At 44.4% G+C, this 21,047-nt stretch overlaps 1 protein-coding gene and 1 long non-coding RNA gene across 11 annotated transcripts in view; one reads left to right on the forward strand and one right to left on the reverse strand.

Moving 5' to 3' along the window:
• Nucleotides 1-21,047, forward strand: part of PAX2 (paired box 2) — a 105,652-nt gene that overhangs the window by 48,740 nt on the left and 35,865 nt on the right. For all 10 annotated transcript variants that reach the window (XM_027667298.1, XM_027667297.1, XM_027667299.1 and 7 more), the window contains 2 exons: nucleotides 3,700-3,785; nucleotides 5,872-5,991. In XM_027667298.1, coding sequence (XP_027523099.1) covers nucleotides 3,700-3,785; nucleotides 5,872-5,991 — 206 coding nt within the window. The remainder of the gene's footprint in view (nucleotides 1-3,699; nucleotides 3,786-5,871; nucleotides 5,992-21,047) is intronic.
• Nucleotides 1-21,047, reverse strand: part of LOC113958769 — a 213,446-nt gene that overhangs the window by 47,727 nt on the left and 144,672 nt on the right. The window lies entirely within an intron of this gene.

Genomic DNA, 21,047 nt, shown 5'->3' on the forward strand with positions numbered 1-21,047 from the left:
TGTCCTGTTGCTGAAACTTCAGAAGGTTATGTATTAAATCTGTTTATAGTCTGAAACTCAAAGTAGACAACTTGTGCAAAAATCTCCCACTGGAAAATGAAAAATTGGAATTTACAGTAAGTACCAGTTTATGTTCTTAATTAAATACAAATGCTGTTACTGGAGTCACTGACTGTGATGGAATTAGAGCAGGGATGAATTTAGTCCAAAGTGACAATTTCTCTTGGAGAAAATAAAGACGTTTGAAAATATGGCATTTATCTCAAGAAATCAGCACTGCTAACTGGTGTGGCAGGACTTATGTCCCTTCTACTTTTGGAAAGGGCCAAGGGAGTGGTCTGCAAAAACACTTGTCTTTCTCCAGTGTCTAAAGGCAAGAACAAGCCATCAAAGATGGCAAGAGGTGATTGAAGTTTTGCGATCTCTTATACAGCAGTAATCCAGAAATCCTAGATTTGAGGCAGCAGAGCTGGCTTAGTGCGTTTTTCAGTCTCTGGTAAGGGTGAGAAGCTTTCAGCAATCCCGAAGTTTAAAGACAGCACTGCTATGCTGCATTTGTTGCTACAGGACTGGGTCAGCTCTGTTCATCTTTCATCTGCTGTTTCATTAGGTGGTCTTGTGTAGGGCAGGCTCACTCAAAGCCTCTTAAAGCAGCAGCAGTGATGCCTTGCTATCTACTTGTTTATCACTGTCCCTAAGTGAATCGACCCAGGGAGACGCACTGCCATGTTCTGTACTGAGATTAGGATCCTGAAATTTCTCCTCTTTCCTTACAGTGCTAGAGTTCAGTCATGACTTTAGGGCAAAAGAACACTGCCAGGGAGAGCCTCTTCATGACCTCTTCTGCCTCTTCTTTTAACCAGAGAAAATACCTTCTACCTGAGACCTCATTAGGTCTGTGCATTTGATGCCAAGAATTATTTGACCCAAGCCACCAGAGGTGGCACAACCAGAACTGCTCCCCTCTGCTCACAATTTCCAGGCACTTTCTTTTGACATAAAACCAGTTTCATTCTTAGGAAGGGAATTTTTGAGCAAGCCTTTCACCTCTGGGTCACTAGCTGAAATCTGGCCCTGGTTGGTAGTGACCGAAAATCATTACCAGCTGACAGCTACTTGGTGAAATGAGCTGGTGAGCCTCATTCCAGTTCCTAATGGACACTTCTCAGTAAACACAGTCACAACTGGCACTAACTGGTGTTCTTAGCCCACGGACTGAACGGGGAAGGAAACTGAACCTTCCTCTTCATGCCCTGCCTGGGTTTTTGGAGTATTATGGACAGGCATTTTATACCTGCAGCGTTTCACAGGTTGTTTTTACTCTAAATGGCTTTTGGAAACTTTGCAATTTCCATGCAGCATGATTTTGGAAACTTTGCAATTTCCATGCAGCATGATTCAGCACAGCCTGATCCACCATCTCAGTGTAATTAGACTCATCTTTTGGTTCCCCTCAGTAGAAGCTGAGCCGCCTGATGCCATCTCCCAGTACGAATTATGTGTCTGATGTCATATCTCAGTATGAATGGAACTGTCTGATGTCACCTCAGTGCTAACAGGACGTTTTATAATATGTCATCTAAGACTGCAGGGGAAATCTTCTAATCCATTCACTATGCTGCACTACAGTAGAACATAACACAGTATAATGTGTAGGTTAACTTAGACACCCCCAGGCAGGTTTTGGATAGACGGATGGATGGATGGATAGATACATTTATACAAAGTATACATACATTATATCACTCTATTGATTTTTAAAAAGTTCCAGGACTGCCTAGCTATAATGAGATTTTTGAACTTTGTGTTGCGATCAATGAGGGGAATATTATTGGCCTGGAGAATTGATATACCCGCTCTCTGTGGCTTGTTCTTCTCCTGGACTGCCCCTGCCCCCAAGGTGTACGATTCCATCAGACACTTAACCTCTTTTACAGTGTCATCAGGCTAAAAGGAATCTAATAGTGACACGGGACTTGTGCTCAGCACTCTGGCACTATTGCTTTCCTGTCACAAATAATTTATAGCTTTCTATTTCCATCCCTTTGCCTGCACCCCATCCCCTTTTTCTGTTTCTCTGGACTGGGGGAAATCAATAAACTCACACAACCAGAGTGGCACTTCAGGGGGTTTTAGGGGGAATGTGAGAGAAGAGGGAAAAAAAAAACACCTAAAAGAAGAAAAAAAGTTATATTATTTGCCCTAGCACAGACTTTTCAGATCAGCTCCTCAGCTAGCACAAATAGCATGACCTCAGAATCTGGCCCTGAAGCCTTCAGACACCTTCTGTATAGGTTCTCAGCAGCTATAGATTAGGGTATCTGGTACCAGTTATCTATATGGGATGAGGATCTGGATCTCCATCCCCAGCTAGACCCTTGACATTCTCTGTCTCCAGCTATGTCCCAGGTAGCCTCTCTGCTGCTCCAGGTACTGCTCAGGCTTCATCATATGTACATCAGAGTTTTCTAACATGCTGAGGTGAGATGTTCTCTTTCTTTTCCTAAAAAGGTTTCAGTGTCAGGAGTTGTGCTTTTTCAGTATTGCCCTCCCAATGTCTTGCGTGTCTCTGTCCATACCATACCACCCACTAGCCACACATTTGTTCTTTGAAGTTTTGCCAACTTATTCTTTAGAATGAATTTAGAAGAGAAGCTGTCATGTGGGCAGGGAGAATGTGCTATTTGCTTTCACTTTCTGAAGAGATTTTAGAAAATGGGTAGGAAATAAAGCTAATGTAATGAAGGGTTGAGAGTTCCAGAAACTCAGGCTGAAGAGCATCTTCAGACTTCACCCTAACTGGAGAGGTTGAAGAGAGGAGAGGTTTGTTTTAATCTCAGAAAGGAATTTGGTCTCCATGGCCTCCACAGGTCATGGTTTATTTGCCGAGTTCCTTAGTGAAACGGTGGTTCTGGAGTCACAGATACCCAATATCTGCCAGTAGTCAGGGACCTTGCCAGTCAAATACTAGTGATTTTCTTTCACCACTGACCTCACTTGGATTTAAACCAGTGACCTAGAGGTGAAAGATTTCATGTAACAAGAAACGGAGCACTGAATTACAGTTCAGTTTATTTTCATTCTGAGCTATATTATGAGATTTGTAGCATCTTTTTGAGTTCCCATGCTGTATTCATTCACCACCTGACAAACACCAATTTTTGCCCTGTTTGCTGAAACTTCTTCCTGGTGATCTCTAACCCTCACCACTCCCTACAGATGCCTTCTGCTCTTAACTTCTCATTTATGAAGGGCAAGGGCTTTGGGCAAGCCCCCCACAAGGGCATTCAGTCATTCAGAAAGGTGTTTTTTAGACAACAAAATTAAAGCTACACCATTTGTAAATCCACCAATGTCTCTATTAGCTGCAAAGACTGCCTTGAGATGATGCTCGCAGATCAGACCATAAATGCTAATGCAGCTTTTAACACACAGGAGATCCTTGCTCACTCACTGAACACTCTCCTTATGCAGTGAACACCCAAGTTTGGGATAAAGATGATAGAGCAGAACCAGGACAATTCTCCAAGAATTGTACCATTAAAGCAGTAGAATCAGGACCACAATAAGGCAAATGGAACCACTCTGCTGCACCCAGAGCTCAGATCAAGTTTTCAGGTTCTGATAGCCAGGACTGTGGGTATGCAAAGACACAGAGAAGTTGCATTTGAGTTCTGAATGTGTTTTGCTCTTTTCCAGGATCATCAGAACCAAAGTTCAGCAGCCTTTTCACCCAACACCAGACGGGAGTGGGACAGGTGTGACTGCACCAGGACATACTATTGGTAAGGAGACTGGCATGAGGGGTGGTGACAGGTCAAGTGGAAATGGGGATGAGGCTTAGTTGAGCGAACATAGTATGACAAGCAGATGCTAAGCAGAGCAAAAGGGAGGAGGGGGTGGGGGGAAAGAAGCCTCTATGGAAATCAGAGGTTTCTCTTCTTCGTTTCCCTTGTTGCATTGCAGAGAAGGGAATCGTGGAGAAACTAGCCCAAGGTAGCGGTTTGCTGAAGTGATTCTGCCCTAACATCCATTTCACATTCATGCTCTCCTTCATCTCCCTATAGAGAAGTATTTACTGCTGTGCTGTCTAAGCACAAGCCTTTACCTTTTGTCTCCTTACTCTGACTCTCTTTCCCCTCTCTTACTCTCAATTTGGTTTCTCTCCTCTCCCTTTGCTGGAACTGGTCCCTTTCTTAGAGCTAGTAATACACAAACATGGGTAAGATATTCCTGTTGCCTCACAACTAAGTTCTTCATTGTTCTAGCTCAGCAGTCAGGTATCCCCCGGGTGTATTTCAATGAGAAAATGCATTTTTTGCTGGGGAAGATGTTTTGCTGGTTTATCGAGGTGAGCAGAAGATGGAGGCTGTAATAAGGTGACCAAATGTCTCCTAGTCTGTTTAAAGGTACTGTGCTAGATGTGTGATGAGGTACTTTTCAGTCTGTGGGCTGTATGGTGGATATGTCTGCTGTTGCTAGCATAGCTTTATCTAGTGACAAGTCAGAGCAGGGAAAATATGCAGTTCTGAGATACTTTGAAATACAGTAGCTTATTTGTGATCTAAGACACTGTCTTAGATTCTGTTGGCTAGTGAGAATCTGTTGCTACACAAGGATTTATTGGAAAGTACTGGTCTACACGGGACAGAGCTGGTAGATATAATCCTGTATGCAAATTTTATTGAGGAATACAATGGAATTAATGGGCCAATATAGAAGAGCATTTCTGGATGCCCCTTTAATCTGGACTTGCTCACTGGGAATCACTGATCACAACAGATGGAGTTGGCAGATATTATTCCTTCTTGGAACAGTAGTGCGATGTCTAGGGAATGCAATGGCTGAGCTGGGATGGTGAGTGTGAGTGCTTCCCCTAGAGTCTCTCATTCCTCTGGGATGTACTGGGAAGTGTGAGTCTACATTGGATAGTGTTGACAGGTTCTGCTCCATCCTGGAAGGCTTGTATTGGAGGTATTGATTGCTTCAGGTCAGTGCTTTATGAGCTGAATGATGCGTAGTGGCCTATGAGAGAATTGGGATATTCTCTCCAGTACTGGACACACTGGGACATAATAGGTATGCCTGCTGGATTCATAGCTCTACCAATTCTGCTTTCTAAAGGCCTGATTATCTTGAAGTGATCATTTCTAATCTGAATAACTTGTCATTTCTGATATACTGGAAATTCATGAGCAGTCTTGGATTGCCCTGAATGGCCGCAGGATTCTGCCTATTGACATCGGTCAGTACAAAAGGAAGTCACTAGATTTTCACTAATCTGGGTAGTAGTATGTATCACCAACTCACCAGTTGTTCCCTCACAAGGGAACAGAATTTATTAGCTCAACACTGAAGTGCTTTTAAGGTATGCTAAAAAGGTAATTTTTCAACGAGAGTTTTGGGTGGGCATGTAGGAGGTTGGTCTGCCTAAGACAGAACACATGCACTTTTGGTGAAAAAATGCTGAGAGGAAATGATCCAGTGAAATACGGATGTACTATGAAGTCACTAGAGAATGTGGCCTGTGCAGCATTTCACCCAGTTACCTTGGTATGCTATGGCAAGCCTGCTCTGAACTGGGATGTAACAACAAGGTTTAGCTTCTTGATGAAATACACTTGCTTGTTATTAATGGCCCTGTACTGGAAGGCTGTGGAGCTACGGTATAGAAAATGACAAGCAAAGCTGGGATGCAGCTTTGCTGAGTTGCAGTAGAGCGAGTATAAGTCCTTCAGTGTGAGGGACCGGGAGCCTGCTTAGTGCTCAGGCTTCACTATGAGGCTGGTGGCATGCATAGCTTTCAGCTGGGTATCCCTGAGTGCTGTGCTGCTCTCCTCATGGCCCTTTTTCCCTTTTCCTTTTGTCCAGTGCCCAGCACAGCATCCCCTCCCGTCTCCAGTGCCTCCAATGATCCAGTGGGCTCTTACTCCATTAACGGGATCCTGGGGATTCCTCGGTCGAATGGCGAGAAGAGGAAACGTGATGAAGGTAGGGGGAGGGGAGAAGCTCATCCTCCCTTTTATATTCTTTGTCCCCATGTACAGGCTCCAATTTCAGGCCAAGGTTTGCAGCTGCTCCAGGGGCTAGATCAGTTTTAGCAACAGAGACCAGTTCCCCGCCACTGCCCTGCTGGCTTGGAATGCTCTTCTTCCGAGGCCCTTTCATGACAGGCTGCATCTCCAGACATCTGCTCAGCAGGCAGAGAGCCGTCTCCATTGCTGGAGCTGATCCCAAGTTCATTCACTGCTGGAAACGGCTGGAACTGAACTCCCCAGGTGCCAGCAGGTGCCCGGACTTTGAACTGTGGGTAAACATGGTTTCCCCGACTCACTCGTTTTCAAACAAAATGCCATCTTGGAGAAGCACCAGCAATGTGGGACTTATATTTCATGCCCCTTGCAAACAAGTTCCTGCCCTGTGATGTGCCATGAGCTACATTAGCTGGTGATCACAAGGGCCCAGTTTTCAATGGGTAGCATCTACCACAGCAGAACTGTCATGCTTGCAACAGTCTGAAAGCAGAACAGGAGGTCTTCTGAGAACTGTGACTGTAAGGTTGTTTTCTAGGCCTTCTGCTAGGGCTCTAAGGAAACAGGATTAAGCTCTCTCCTTTTGCTTCCTACTTGTTGGGAAGTACTCAGGGCAAAGTGGATCCTGAAATGAATCAAAAGCAGAAGCCTAAGATATAGATAGATTGAGTCAGAAGGGGTGGGTAAAGTCTTGGTGCTTTTACGGTGTCTTTTAAACTCTTTTCTTTACATCTTGCTCTTTTTATTTGATTTGTTCTAAAATTGAGGGCCATGAGGTGAACTTTTCTAAGAGTAGTGACTGATCAGTTTGTTGGGTTCAGCCCTGACTTCAGTATGTTATGTGTTGCTTGTTGTGTGGAGGGACCTCTTAGCAGTACAGGTGGCTCAGTGTGCTGTGTGTGCTGTAACCCCAAGGCTGTGCAGTGCAAGAGAACATGAGAGTTGTCTGTGATATGTAGTGAGAAGAGAAAGCTCTCCTGAGAGAGATGCTGTATTCGGGGGTTTTGCTAGTAATTTTCTCAGTATTCATTCTGGTGAGGTTCACATCTGTAAGTTTTTGATCCAAACAAACACAATAATCCTAAGAATAAAAGGCAGTCACCATGTCGCCTTTCTCACTAATACAAATAAAACTAGAGGCAAGGACCCAATACAACTTCTATTAAAGCAAATGTGAACATTTTTGCTGATGTCATTGGAAATTGGATCGGGCCCCAGAGGAAGATCCATTTCCCAGCTAGATGGCAGTAGGGCCCAGCTAAGACAGAAGTGTAGCAATGGAAGGGCTGAGTCAATTCCTCAAAGCCAAAAAATGTCAGGAATAAGAGACTACAAGTATTGCAACCCCCTCCAGCATTTGCCATCATTACATATACATGAAATGGAGACATTTCAAATGGAATGACAAGTTTCTCTAATGGTTGTGCAGATCTGGCACTTATTTGGGGTTTTTGTGAATCTCTGTTCTCATACAGTCCAATGTGGTGATCACTAGTTCTCAACATGGTGCCTCCACATCTCGTTTGAAATGAAGCTGTTCAATCGGGCTTTAGCAGCTATTCAGGCTATACCTGGAAAGATCATCCCACTTTAGATGCAGTCTCACAGTCAATTCCAGCCTCAGAACTTGAGCTTTTTTTGGAAAATACAGTTAGATACAACCAAGCAGCCATCTAAGACTGTGACACTTCACAATGATATACTGACAGTAAGGACTACTCTCTGTGTCTGTCCTTAATTCATCACAGATTTGATTTAGGCAAGTGACACTCTGCAACTCCTTGCTGTTGGCCAAGAGCCCACATATTCCATTAGGAATCAAAAAGGTACCAGACAATCCTGGAAATGTTGTTTGTCTTCAGCTGAGTTTTAGGTGGCAATTACATGACATGATTGGAACTACTTTAGAGAACAGCCTTCATCCTGCCATCTCAGATCTGCTGCAGGGAGATGTTGTGCCCCTGTCCTAGAAAAACCTCACATGTGATCCCCAGCCATCTTCTGAACACCCCTAACCAAGAGTTGAGTTATCTGGGCTCACACTGGCCTTAAGAAATGCTGAAAGACATCATCCCTTTGCAGGGTTGGGTCCTAAGACTAGAAGGGTCCACGCAGAGGTTTTGCAACACCAGTGACCTTGCACTCATTCCTGGGCAATCTCCTCTGTAGGTCTGAAGTTTCTGATTGTTTCTAGTTGAGATGGGGATTAGATGTCAAGAAATCCAGTGCAAGTATTTCTTTCATGCTCATGCTGGATGCATACACGTTCTCAGTATTTCCCAGAGCTTCTGAGCACTGTTTTATTGCAGTTTCTTAACTGCAGGGTTTATTTGTGAGCTTTGCACATCTACTTTCCCAGCATTCAGGGAGTGGCTCTTCCCTAAAGGAGGCAGAAGAAACAGCACAGCTCTCTCTTTCTTTCCGCTCTGTTGGACCAGCTCTGCTGCAAGGATTCCTCTGTGAGGAATGCAGTTCAGCAGAAAGGGGGAAGTACCAAGCTGTTCCTGAATCCCCGCTTCTGAAAACCTTGTTAGCAACCTCTGTGATGGCTGGGGGGAACAGGGTGGGAGAAACAGAGGAGCCTCTATCTGAGCACACCCCCTCCCCCAGGTCCTCCTTGCTGCAGCTGGTGCCTACATTAGACAGTAGCACAGATGATTAAGAAGAGGAGAGATAATTATGTGTCAAGATGATGTAGCAGAACTCCCGAGTTGGACAGAAGGAGCCAGACGGATGCAGGAGGTGGGCTCAGAGATGGACACTGACAGTCAGGTGTGTCCCTCACAGGGAGTTAGAGGGAACAGTGGAAATCCCAGCCTACCAAATATGCTGGTTGCAGCTGCAAGGGTGGCCTGGGAAACCTATGGCATTGAGACAGAGTTAGCAGGGAAAGAGCTCTGAGTGTCTATTAGTCACAACAAGGAACTGTCTGGTCACAAGTCTTTCCTCAAAACCCAGTGTGTCTTCCTCAGGTGAATACCTAGGAAGGATTGTCAGAATTTGCCCTGTTAAGACCATGTTTCAGATTTTGACCAATGATTGCAAAACTTCTGACTTCTGTGACAGATTAGACAGAGTTGGTCTCCTATGGTTTTTTAAATAATTTGGCTAAAAAAGTTCACCACCATTTGTGTAGCACAGTGTGTGGCATTTCTTGCAGTCTATGGGCACTGCCAATGCTGCTGTAACTTCCCTCTGACCTTCCCCAGCACTTACATCCACCATCTTCCAAAGGCAGAGGTGGGCCTGAAGCATGTAATGACTTTCCCAAGACCGATGAGGGTCTTGCATTATCAAGCTGCATCTGAAAGCAGGAACTCCTGGCTCTTCATGATTCTAGTGTTGTTGTAGTCTGTGATGGCAGGCCAACCATGCTCAGCGGGGTTATTGTCAGACTAAGGAGCAGCAATATGAAGGATAAAGGGGAAAAATAATACGCAGATACTTCTGTTGTTTCATAAGCCCGTGACTGATAGCTAAAAGAATGACAACTGGGGTGACTCAGAGGCATTAACAAAAAATCAGTATCACTCATACAGTCTTGAGCACTGTACAAGGAGAAAAAGGGAGAAAGGCGGAGAAAAGGGAAAGACAGATAGACAGGTAGATAGATGGATATAGACAGATGATTAGATAACATGAGAACAATATATCAAACTGCTCCCTGCATACCACAGCATCTTCAGCTGGGTAAAACTTTGGAGATTTTTACAAAACCATTCTTACAAGGTATAGCTCTTTCTGTCCATAACACACAGACTTCCTCTACAAACCCAAATTCTCATTTGGGATTCATCTTCTAGTGAGGCTGGTGCTGTAACATTCTCAGCATTATTAACACTGGTCGCCAACAGTATCTGTAGTATTTGACAGTATTACTGGCAAAATTATCTGCAGTGCTGACAACGGCAGAGATAATATCCCCCAGTATTATTGGCATTAGCAGGGATCATATCTGCAGGCTGTTACTGGTGAGAGCAGACGTAACATGTCTAGTATTATTAGTATCAGTAGTAATAAAATCTACAGGCTTGTTAGTGTGATCAGTCCTAATATCAGCAGTAGGTTTGTGAGAGAGGAGGGGATGGAGTGATTGTTACTGTAAATGGCAATAATACTCGGGCTGCTTGCAGTAAAAGAATCCCCAGCAGAGATGGGCAAGAAAACCCGAGAAGGCAGAAGTTCCTCCTTCCCTTTCTTCACCTGTCATTTTGATGATGAGGGGGATTTACACTGATACCCAGCGATGCAGGGCTGTGTCAGTGCAGGGGGACAGTAAAAGGTCACCAAAATTTCTGCAGGTCTGGTGGTATTTTCTGAAGAGTGTTAGCTGTATCAGTGCAGGTGGTTCACCATACTCTTCTAAATGGCGTTGAGTTATGCCAAACAGGTTCTGCTTCTGTCAGCAGAACAGTTAGTCCTTTAGCTACAGGATAGGCAGCATCATTGCCCTTCTCTTTGGTGCTGCATGTATAATTTTCTGACTGTTATTACCACAACACTCTCTACTGAGAAGCAGTGCTTTGGTTACAGGTGGTTTTACCTTCCCTTACTCCAAATGGGAGGACTCTGTCTGCGGAGCAGGGTTTTAACAGTGTTCAGCTTGGGGCTTTTCCTACCTGGCCATGATCTCATTTTTCTATTTGGAAATTTCAAATGCCTCCTTCAGGTGGAGTGTGAGGCAGGGAGATCTGTGACAGTTCCAGTCCTGATAGTCGTTTTTCAAGATACTGCCCCAGGATATAGATTGTCTTGAAGAAAATTTTGAACTCAATTCTTGAAGTGGAAAGTAGTGCAGAGGGGAGAGGTGTGTAATGTGTCTAAGTTTTTGAGCAGACATGCAGCACCTCAGTATGCCACTGCAAGTATGATCCCATTTGTGTTGTTCAGAGTGGCAATGATAATATAATTTGGGAGATGTAATTATGACATTTCAGGTGACTTTGTGTCATTGTCAGTGGCATCAATATGTTGTTCACAGGCAGTGTGGTTGTGGTTATCCTGTTGTTGTAACTATCACTATAGGTTGTGGGTTTGTGACGCTAATTATGAGATTAGCTGTATCACTACTTGCTACACTGCCCCATTACACTCAAGGCCAGAACACTCTTCACAGGCGTGGCTGTGAACTGTTTCTTGTTGTATGTTTGCATCATTGCATGCAGCAAGGTTGTTTCAACATAGTAATTGTCGGTACACTGGTGCAGGTTGTACTGTACTGTCACTGCAATTCATACAGTAGTTACAGCAGCTGATGTAATGTGTTGGCTGAAAACAGAGTATCACTTGGCCACGACAGTGAAGTCAATACAGCTATGTCACTGCAACGCCATGTTAAGAATGGTATGTTTTCATGAAGTATGATATTAGAGTTCCACAGCATACCAGAGTTGTTTCAGGACATACAGTGTGCTTATGCTGTCATCTGCAGTACAGTGATGCTTTACTAGTGCTGTAGTTGTACTAGTGCAGAAGGTCTAGCCCTTAACTGTCTGTAGGAAAATACATTCATTTTCCTATGTTGCCTGCATATGTTTGCAAAGAGTATGAGTGAGTCATTCCACTTGACTGTGTCATGTGTATGTTCATCTCTGGGCATATTAGGTGTATTTCTGTGCTCCCAAAGCCATAGTATTGTTGAAGACAACAGGGTGTGTTTGGACCCCTTCTGGTGACACAACAGCACTACTGTCTGTGGTATGGCTGCATTGTTTCACGGTGTGATTTCTTGTCCCCACAGCTGACATGTTTGTGTTATTCTACATGACTACTTTATTACAGGTCAGCAATAGTCTCAATGACACTGGAGACACATGCGGTTGCATTGCCTCAGGTGCTAACCCCCTGTTCCAACCATCACACACAGCTGTGGGGTGTGCACCCCGCAGTTTACAGCTGTGCAGACAGAATGAGCAGTTTCTGGAGTGTTTCACATTCTCACAGTGTCTTCCCCCTACTTTCCCTGGGACTGTGTTGTTTCATGCATTATGGCTGAGTTTCCAGTGACTGGCAGCTTGCAGCAATGGTGCATCACTACAAACAGGAGTGGTCACAGGGGACGTCCAGGCTCACTGTGTTTATACACCCAAGTCTAGGTAACACTCCCCTCCATTCTAGATGAAAATATAAATCGAAAAGGGAGTATATTCTCGGTAGACACCCACTTCTCCCTCCTGAGAGTCTTTGGCTGGTGAGACTCTCGGAAGGGCATAAGAAAGGCACCTGCTACTCGTTCTGCACCTCTCTAAATAAACTGCAGGAGGATGTCAGAAGAGGGAGAGTATGTATGGGAAAAGAGGTGGAGGGGGGAAACTGGATAAAGGAATAAGCAGCACAGCACTGTCAGAAATGTGGGCTGCTGCACCATGAATCTGGAGGTCGGTGTGTAAGCAAGAGAAAGAGGAAATGTGTTTTGTAAGTGTGACTGCACACACCCTGGGAGTTTGGGGAGTACGCATTGCTCAGGAGGAAGTCAGGTAAGGGAGAGTTAACAGCTTACATCACAGAAAGCAGTTTGGACAGAACGCTCTGCTTCTAAAGCTTATAGTGCTGCTTAGTTTGGCAGGGGTTGGTACTCTCTGAAGACAAGCTGGTCTGGCTTCAGCTGTATTTGTGTGCATCTCTGCTGGTGTATTTGTGTTTCTAGAAATGCACGCCTGTTTGTTTTTTGTATTTCTGTGTTAGGATCAATGGTTTCTACTTATCTGTGCTTATGTACTGGGGTGAGTGGCAGGTTGGACCCGTATTTTTGTGCATGCCTGTGGAGACCTGGAAAATGTGTATGTTAAGCTGTGTATAATATTGCTTATTAGGAGAATGCATACTGTGGATGATAAGGATGTCTGGGCACATATGGCTCAGTATTAGTACTATGTATTTCTATGAATGCCAGGTATTTGTATTCAAATTTTGAGCATATATGTGAATGTTGTATATTTGTATGTATATTCTGAGTGTATGTGTTGTTACATACTTGGAGTATCACTGTATCTTTGTGGTTGCTTATGAATATGTAGCCTGTTAGTGCTGTGCACTTCTGTATATACTTTGTACAGATGTGTATTTGCATTGAGGTTATATATTTGTGTGTATGTTGTATACATATATCTATATATCTATATATCTATATATCTATATATCTATATATCTATAGTGGTCATTCTTGCCTGTATAAAGGCTGTTTATTTATGTAAATAGTTTGTATTTTTTTAAGTGATTTGATTTTGTATATGTGAATATAAGGAAATTACTTTGAGTTCCAGGTCTTCGTTTAGTTAGTGTATGTATATTTTTGTAAGTTATTTGTTTATTCAGAAATTACATTTAATTGACATGCACCTGCATTAGTACCTCTGTGTGTCCCAGTTTGCATTCTTGTGTCTTTGAATGTTATTGGCTATGTTTTGGCTATGGGTGTTACTTATGCATAGAGCTTTTCTTTACATTTATTTGTGTGAGGTCCATGAATGTGTGCTTGTCTGACTATTTATGGGTATTTAGTTTGTGATTAGATCTTCTCCTTCCACTTTTTGACCCATTCTTGGGAGGGGTTGTTTTAGCTAAAGTGTCAGCAGGAGCAAGGCAGCTACAACTCCTCCCACAGTCTCTGCCTGCTCCATGTGTCTACCTGTACAAAGGCTGCTCCCTAGCTTTGCTAGATGCCTGTCTCTCTGCAGCTTCTTCTTCACTCTGGATGAGTTGTACATTAGGTCTGTCTGCAGTCAGGAAAGTGACTGTTACATTTTTTCATGGATGTAAAGAGTACAGGAGTCAGAGGGAGGGGAGCATGGTGCCTGGATCCATGAGGATCCCAGGTCAATGCACAATGGATGACAGAATGAAAGAAATCAGAAATAGCTGGCAATGTGCAAGTAATTTAGAGGGTTGTTGGTGATTGGTACAACAGTGGATGAGGATGCCATGACAGTGAGCGATACGGATGACACTGTTTTGGGGTCAAGTGGCATGTCAATGAGACATCAGGGCAATACGACTGGAATCAAGGTGACAGGACACTGAGACAAAATAGGGATCAAGGTGATGTGCCAATGACCCAGGCTGATCTATCAGAACAGGGAGATCTGGGGTAGCTCCATCAGCTGAATCAGCTGAATAAGGCAAGGCAGAACAGGAGGAGCAGGGTGAAGAAGATCAGAAGTAAATCAACAGACCTGTACCATGGCTGTAGGAGCCAGGTCACCAGCAGTGTGGGACATGCAGTTTCTCCACAAGATCAGTGGCATCCTGGTGTGAAGGGTTGGGGCAGTCTGTTAGCAGTGGCTGTTTGCTCACAGTGATGGAGAGCAGGGATAACACAGGGATGACATCAGGTGATCGACATATCCCCTGACGGTAGCCAGGGACCATAGGGACTGTGTGGGCAGGGGCATTATTCCCAGTTGCTGGAAAAACAAAGAACCTAACGGGCAGTAAAACAAAAACAAAGGAGACTTGGAAGCACCTGACAGCCCTAATTCATCACAGCCCAAGATTTTTTTTCCCCCTCATGTTCCCATTATATTTGTTTGTAAAAGTGGAAATCAATTTTGAAGGTAATTTTCTGGAAAGAATGGAAGGGAGGTGGGAGGGCCGGATAAGGCAGAGATGGCAAGAGGAAAAAAAAATTTAGGCCAGGCACAGCCCAGGGGCAGCTCTTGGCAAGGTGAAAGAAAATTGCATATTCAATCTCCATCCATGAATCTCCCTTGCTGCTGCCCGCCTCCTGCTCGAAAACAATGAAGGCTTTCTCCCCTACGCTGCACAACGCCTGAGTATCAGCGCTCACTTTAACTTCAGGGTCATTAATTCACCTGATTATTGCAGGAGAGGAGAGTGTTGCAGAGGCATCCATTCTGAAGAGCCCTCCCTTAGCTCATCCTTTGATTAGTTTGGGGTGGGGGGAGTTGAGATAATGTGTTGTCTTGGACTCAGTTTAAAATGGGAGGGGCTGAAGAGGGGGTGGAAGGAGGTAGAGGTAGAAAGGGAAAGATGTGGCCTGGCTTGTTGTGGAAGGGAGGGTTGGAAAGCAGTCATTCTTGCATCCCTCTGCTGTGGTGTTACTGCAAATTAAAAGTAGCATGTTCCACTTCGTAGCTATCTTTCAGGGAGGGGAGGGGCATGGGTATATGTCGGCATGGGGATGGGGGGGATCTTATCATTGCTTCCTCAGCAGCCCAGCGTAGTGTCACCCTGTGAGGTGACATTTGAATTTACAATTCCGCAGAGAAAAGCCATTAATTCACAAATTAACATTTCTCCCTCTCTCTCTAGCTCTTTCTCTCTTCCTTTCTCTCTCTCTATCTCACATGGATGTGCAAGCAATTGAAAAGACAAAGGAAATAGCCTTAAGGAAGAGACTTTACTGCTACTCTGCCTGTGCAGAGATTGCTACTACTGTTTCTAGATAGATAAACCAATTACCTGAGCTGCTCTGTTCATGGCAGCCTGCTATTACCTCCTTTTGTAGAGATGATTCCATTGCTGGATTACACTGTGTGTATCTCATTAATGTAAACCAGCATGATACTGGGCACTGTCTCTGACGCTTCTTGCCATAGCCCGTTGCTCTGCAGTGGAAGAGGGAACTGGGAGAAGAGTTGAGCAGAGGTGATGGTAGGCACAACATACCTCCAGGCCACGCAGAGAAGTCGCTTAGAATACCTGTGCTGAGCTTAGAGGAGATGGGGGCTTCCCTTCTAGGGAGGAGATTGCATGACATTAACCCTGATCTCTTCCATGTCTCTGTGAGCACAGAAAGTGCTGCGCAAGAGGCCTCATATATGGGCACCAGGTATGGGTAGCCCATTGCAGCTCCATTCTCAGCACTACACAGAGTTTTCAACAGGTGTAGAAATGTGCAAGCAGATGCAGAGGTGTTGAGTACAAAAGCTATTTATACATAGCCATAGGCACGTGCAGCTGACCCCACCCAGGAGCTAACTGACTTGCACAGAAACAAAATAAAGCTCAGAATAAGAAGCAAGAGTAAGAATTTGAGCTTACATATTGAGAGGGCCAAATTTCTCAGTAGTGCAACTCCATTGAAAGCCAGTCAATGGAGATGATCACCTGTGGAGATGTTATTGTCAAAGACAAACACTGGACACTACTTCCATACAGCCCTCAGCCTACTTCTGATTCTCTTCTGTTGTTATTTCCTGCAACAACAGACCTCCTCTACTATCATGCTTGGACAGCAAGTGTACAGTATACAGACACACATGTGAGCACTCAGCCATATGCTGGTGCCACCCCAGGCACACATCCCTGTCACTAGCAGCCTGACTGTGCAAACTCACAGCCCTGCAGACACAACTTCTCCCTGCCTGCTCTGGTGAGGTCCCTTTCAGTAGCTCCAAGCCTGCCTGCTGGGGGGCACATTGGCAGTCAGCTTTCTGAGCACCTTCTGGTGCTCTCTGCAGGTAGGCTTGTAGGAACATGCTGGCTACCCCTGCCTTTTAGCCTGGTCACACAGCTATGTGTGTTTGGGGAGAAAATGCCCAAGCAGAATGGTGTACTAATGTGCAAGTCTTTGCTCACTAAGCACTCTACCTATATAGAATTGGACAGAAATCTTCGCCAACAGGTTTTTCACCCCATGAAGGTTTGATATGCCACGTTCAAGCCATTCTCCTAACTTTCATGAAAGGAATAAGCTTGCAGGGGGCAGTTATCCAGGTAAAAGAAAAATGGATCAGAACTGCTGTTTCTGGAAACCTGGTCTCCACATGCTCAGCACATGGAGTATGTGCCTTTCTTCAGCATTGCCTTGGCTCCTTAAATCTTCTGAAAACCTTATCCTCTTAACGAGAGCATCTGCCTCTCTGACATTCCCTGTGCCCCACACCGTGCACAGCACATGGCTGGGGAGCATCATCCCGCAGCTGGTGCTGGAAGACGGATCACGATCAGCGGAGGAATCGGCAGGCAGTGCCAGTAATTCAAACCATCCTGACCGTTCAGTGAACCTGAACCTGCTGACCTTGACAGCACTAGACAGCAACGGCCTCAGGAATCCCAACCTTTAGAGAGGCGTTGGCGGAGGATGGCTCCTGCTCTCTCCCTTTCTTTCTCTCTTTCTGTTCCTGATCACATCCCAGCAGCCAAGGGGGCTCAACAGTCAATCCCCAGTGCACCAATTAGCTCCTAATTTGGCTATCTCTGCACTCCCAAGTCTACATCAATGTAATGTTAAGCATCGCTTGCTGTTCATAGATGTAAATCATTCCTATAGAGGAGTGCCTTCTCGTGCTAAAGGAAAACACTAAGCACCTTGTTCTCAGTCAGGGCCAGAGAAACCCCTCCTCCCAAAATGGGAGCTACTGCTGCTGCTGCTTGGAAGGAAAGCAGGAGCTCTTTGCTTCCCTAAGTGATAGTATCAGATCCTCTAGCCTTGTTTGACTAGGTCCCAGGGGGAAGCAACAAGATCTCACCAAGTGATTAGCCCGTGAGAATCTTGGCTGGATAGATGAGGGGCAGGGAGGCCACTTGAGTGGAGGGGGAGAAAGAAAGAAAAACCAGTGTGTTTAATTTTGTCATCAGACCTTGGATTAAAGAAAAATGCAGTATGTGACCATTTTAAGGCCCTTTCAGGAAGCACTGGATTTCCTCCAGCTATCTCTGTAGCTGCCAAGCAAGACCTGGAACAAACAGCATTTTGTGTTGGCCTGCAGAGACTAGGCTAAGCTCTAAGACCTCGCATGTGGAGGACAACTCTGTTAACAGTAGATGGCCTGAAAGAAGCAGTTACAGTTACGTATCTGTATCTATCTATTGACACCTAGCAGACTGTCTGTCTTCTGTCTGTTTCCCTCCATAATTCTTTGAAGGTGATTTTTCCATGCACCAATCAGATAAAATAAAGGATGCTCTGAATAGGTGTCAAATGCAATTCATGACCATCTTAAGGCCCTGACCATCTTAAGGTCAGAGTTATGTTAAGGGGCCTAAAAATAATGCCTAGATCCATATTTTCCTTTCGCTTTTCCTTCATTCATCCAAGCATCCTACTGCTTGCATCCCAACAGGTTCAAGGTACAAAGTCCTCTTCCCACACAGGTCAGGAACAGCTTCCCAACAGCTACAGGAAAATACACAGGTGCACAGTGCCAGAACAGGACCTAGGTCATGGGTATCACTGTTTCCATTTGAATGTGCAGCAGGTTAGGATTTTTTTCTCTCATTGACCCTGAATTTTTTGGGGAGCTCAGTGGTGCTATTCTGCTTTTAAGCTAGGGAATCTGCATTAGAACAGATTTGTAGACATCTTATTAAACCTGAATGAGGTGACTATGGTGTACGAAATGTTCATCAAGTCTTGAGTGCCTTATACTGCTCTCTCAGGTGCTTTAGAAAAGGGTGTTATAAAGCACAGGTATACTTCCATGCCTAGTTTCCCAAAGGAGCTGCCATTCTTTTGCTTTGGTTTTTGGCATCTAGTCTGAGAAGAAGTAGGCCTTGAATAGAAGACTTGACTTTGCATGAAGATCAGAATTGTTGCAGAGTTTGGGTCAACTTTAGTAAATCCCAGCAAACTAAAAACAATACCCCACTAGCTAATCCTCAAAGATACTTACGGCTCTTCTCTGCATAGCCCTCAATTGTTTGTGAAACTGACTGCTGCATGACTGGGCCTTCTCCAGCTTGAGGACTGCTTCTTACAAATTGGAAAGTATCTCCAACATACATTTTATAGAGGTCATATCAGTATAGGTTCCTTCATATACCGATAATGTCCTTTACGTGTGCTCATGCAAAAAGATAACAAATTAGTCTACTAGTGCTTTACAGTTATTATAGGAATGATCATTCCAAAAAAAAAAAAAAAGTTTGCATGGTGACAGTTCAAGCAGATTGCTGCCTATCACCTATCACAAGCTTGTAGCTTTTTCATTGCATTTCACAATTACCCATCCTGTATCATATATTGTTTATCAACCTTCCCATTCTTAAGATCTCATTTACTACTGAAACGTGGCTGACTCTCAGGTGGACCATGGCAGATGTTGAACAATACAGAGCATCAACTGTGAAATTTTGCTGTGCCATGTCCAAATGAAACCACAGGAGAATTAAGATATGCTGTGGGTAATCACTCAGGCTGGATTTTGTTCAGGACAGCCAGGTTAATGTCTGCACTCTTGCAAAAAATGCCATGGGAATTTTAATGACTCTCAGTGATTGGAGCCTTTGTTTTATGGCATGTCAAAAATGGCAGCTCTAAAAACACTCTGCTTGAGCACTGGTTTAGTGCTGACTCAGAAGAGCTTCCAACAACATGATTCACTAGCATCTGGCTCAGGGGCAGGCACAGACTCCTGTGACTTGTGAGGTTAAGGTAAAAGTGAGTACGAGGGGAAATAAGGCAGAATGAAAAGAAGAGAAAGTCTAGAGCAAGGGAAACAGAAGGAAACGAGGTATTAAGAGGCATGTTAGGGGGGGACCCAGCCAATGGAACCCAGCAGGCTAAAGAGGAATTAATATTTCCTAAATTGTATGAGAGGTGTCCATGGTCTGATTGAGATCTGCTGAGCCCTAGCACTGGTGTCCTCTCAGTGTTCTCCACTGGAATCTCAGGGATTCCCAGGAACTGGATGGGAACAGTCCAGCTCTGTGCCCCCTCCCTTGTCTCTAGCAGTCCTGCTGGCAGTGTTGATTTGCATGTCAGGCAAACCACTGCTTGAGAAAAAAAAAACCCTCCAAGTGTGGCAGTGTCAGCGCTCGCTGTTGTTCGACAGTGTAAAATTAAATTAATAAAGCCCCCAACACAGGAAAACATAACAGGAAATTAATGGCCTTTACTGTCGCTCTGATGCAGTCATTTGCAACCCTGCTTTCCGCACCAAAGACTTCATAAATGCAAGCAGTTTCTCTAAACAAGCATAGTTAGGGCTGCATGCAATGTAATTTTTTGTGTTGCTTCTGTTCTTTAGAGCTAACAAAAGCCACCCTTTTTTATGTGTTCACCAAAGGGGATCCTGCCAAGAAGTAGCTCCCCAACAAACAGGCTTAGGAAGATGAGATAAAAGAGCTAAGTCATACCAGTGATGCTAAGGACACTTTCTTGTCTGGCAGAGGGAAAGCATAGCTTCTGGAGCCCTGCAATAGCAGCTCTCCTTGAGGGCACTGCACTAAATGCAATGTTGTGGACACCACAACAGCATAAATCAGGATAACCCTTCTGATAACTTGCAGGATGTGTAAATCAGTACAACCACTACATGCAAGAGACTTACAGATTTACACTGACCAGAGGATCTGGCCCACTGTGTGAGAGTGCTGCTCGCTACTCCACCAACATAAACAAAGCAAATGTACTGGGTCCTGAAGGCAGCTGCATTTCTATCTGTCTAACATCAAGTCTAATAGTGCTAATAAGAGCTACTGGAGCCACACTCTGTCCCTCATTACAGTGGTAGAAATCCAAATGCCTCTCTGAGGTACATGAATTCTTGTGGATATGCAACTGCCTGATTTAGAGCAGAATATGTCCACTCACCTCCAGCATACCCAAAGGTCATGAAACTGCAGTGATTGCTCACACAGAAGCCACAACCTTTGACTACCTAGGCTAACGCACCTCATCTGCACACCCACACATGTTGTAGCATGTGTTGTATACACATCTGGGGCAGCTGCTTGCATCCTAAAACCTAGAAAGGCTTTTAGTGGCATTTTCAGTAAGGCTGGATGTGCTGATTATTAATATCCAACACACAATCCTAAATCTGTACAGACTTAGTTTCCAGAGGCTATTGGCCAAATTTGTAATCATACACTTAGATACTGTAGTAAATACATATGATTTGCATATGCATACACACACTTACTTCCTTAAATGCACTTTTCATGCTCCCATGATAATCCAAGACAGATCTGAGCACACACTTCATTACACATTTGCACACACAATTCATTACATTTACATTCTCATTGAGCATTGCCATTTTTGCTCATGTAAGCCCTGTATTAAGGCTGCACTGCCCATCCCTGCTCCATCTGAGGTACTCAGTCATA

The sequence above is a fragment of the Corapipo altera genome, unplaced genomic scaffold (genome assembly GCF_003945725.1).
Source record: "Corapipo altera isolate COAL_440 unplaced genomic scaffold, ASM394572v1 327, whole genome shotgun sequence".
In the NCBI taxonomy this organism is placed as follows: Eukaryota; Metazoa; Chordata; class Aves; order Passeriformes; family Pipridae; genus Corapipo; species Corapipo altera.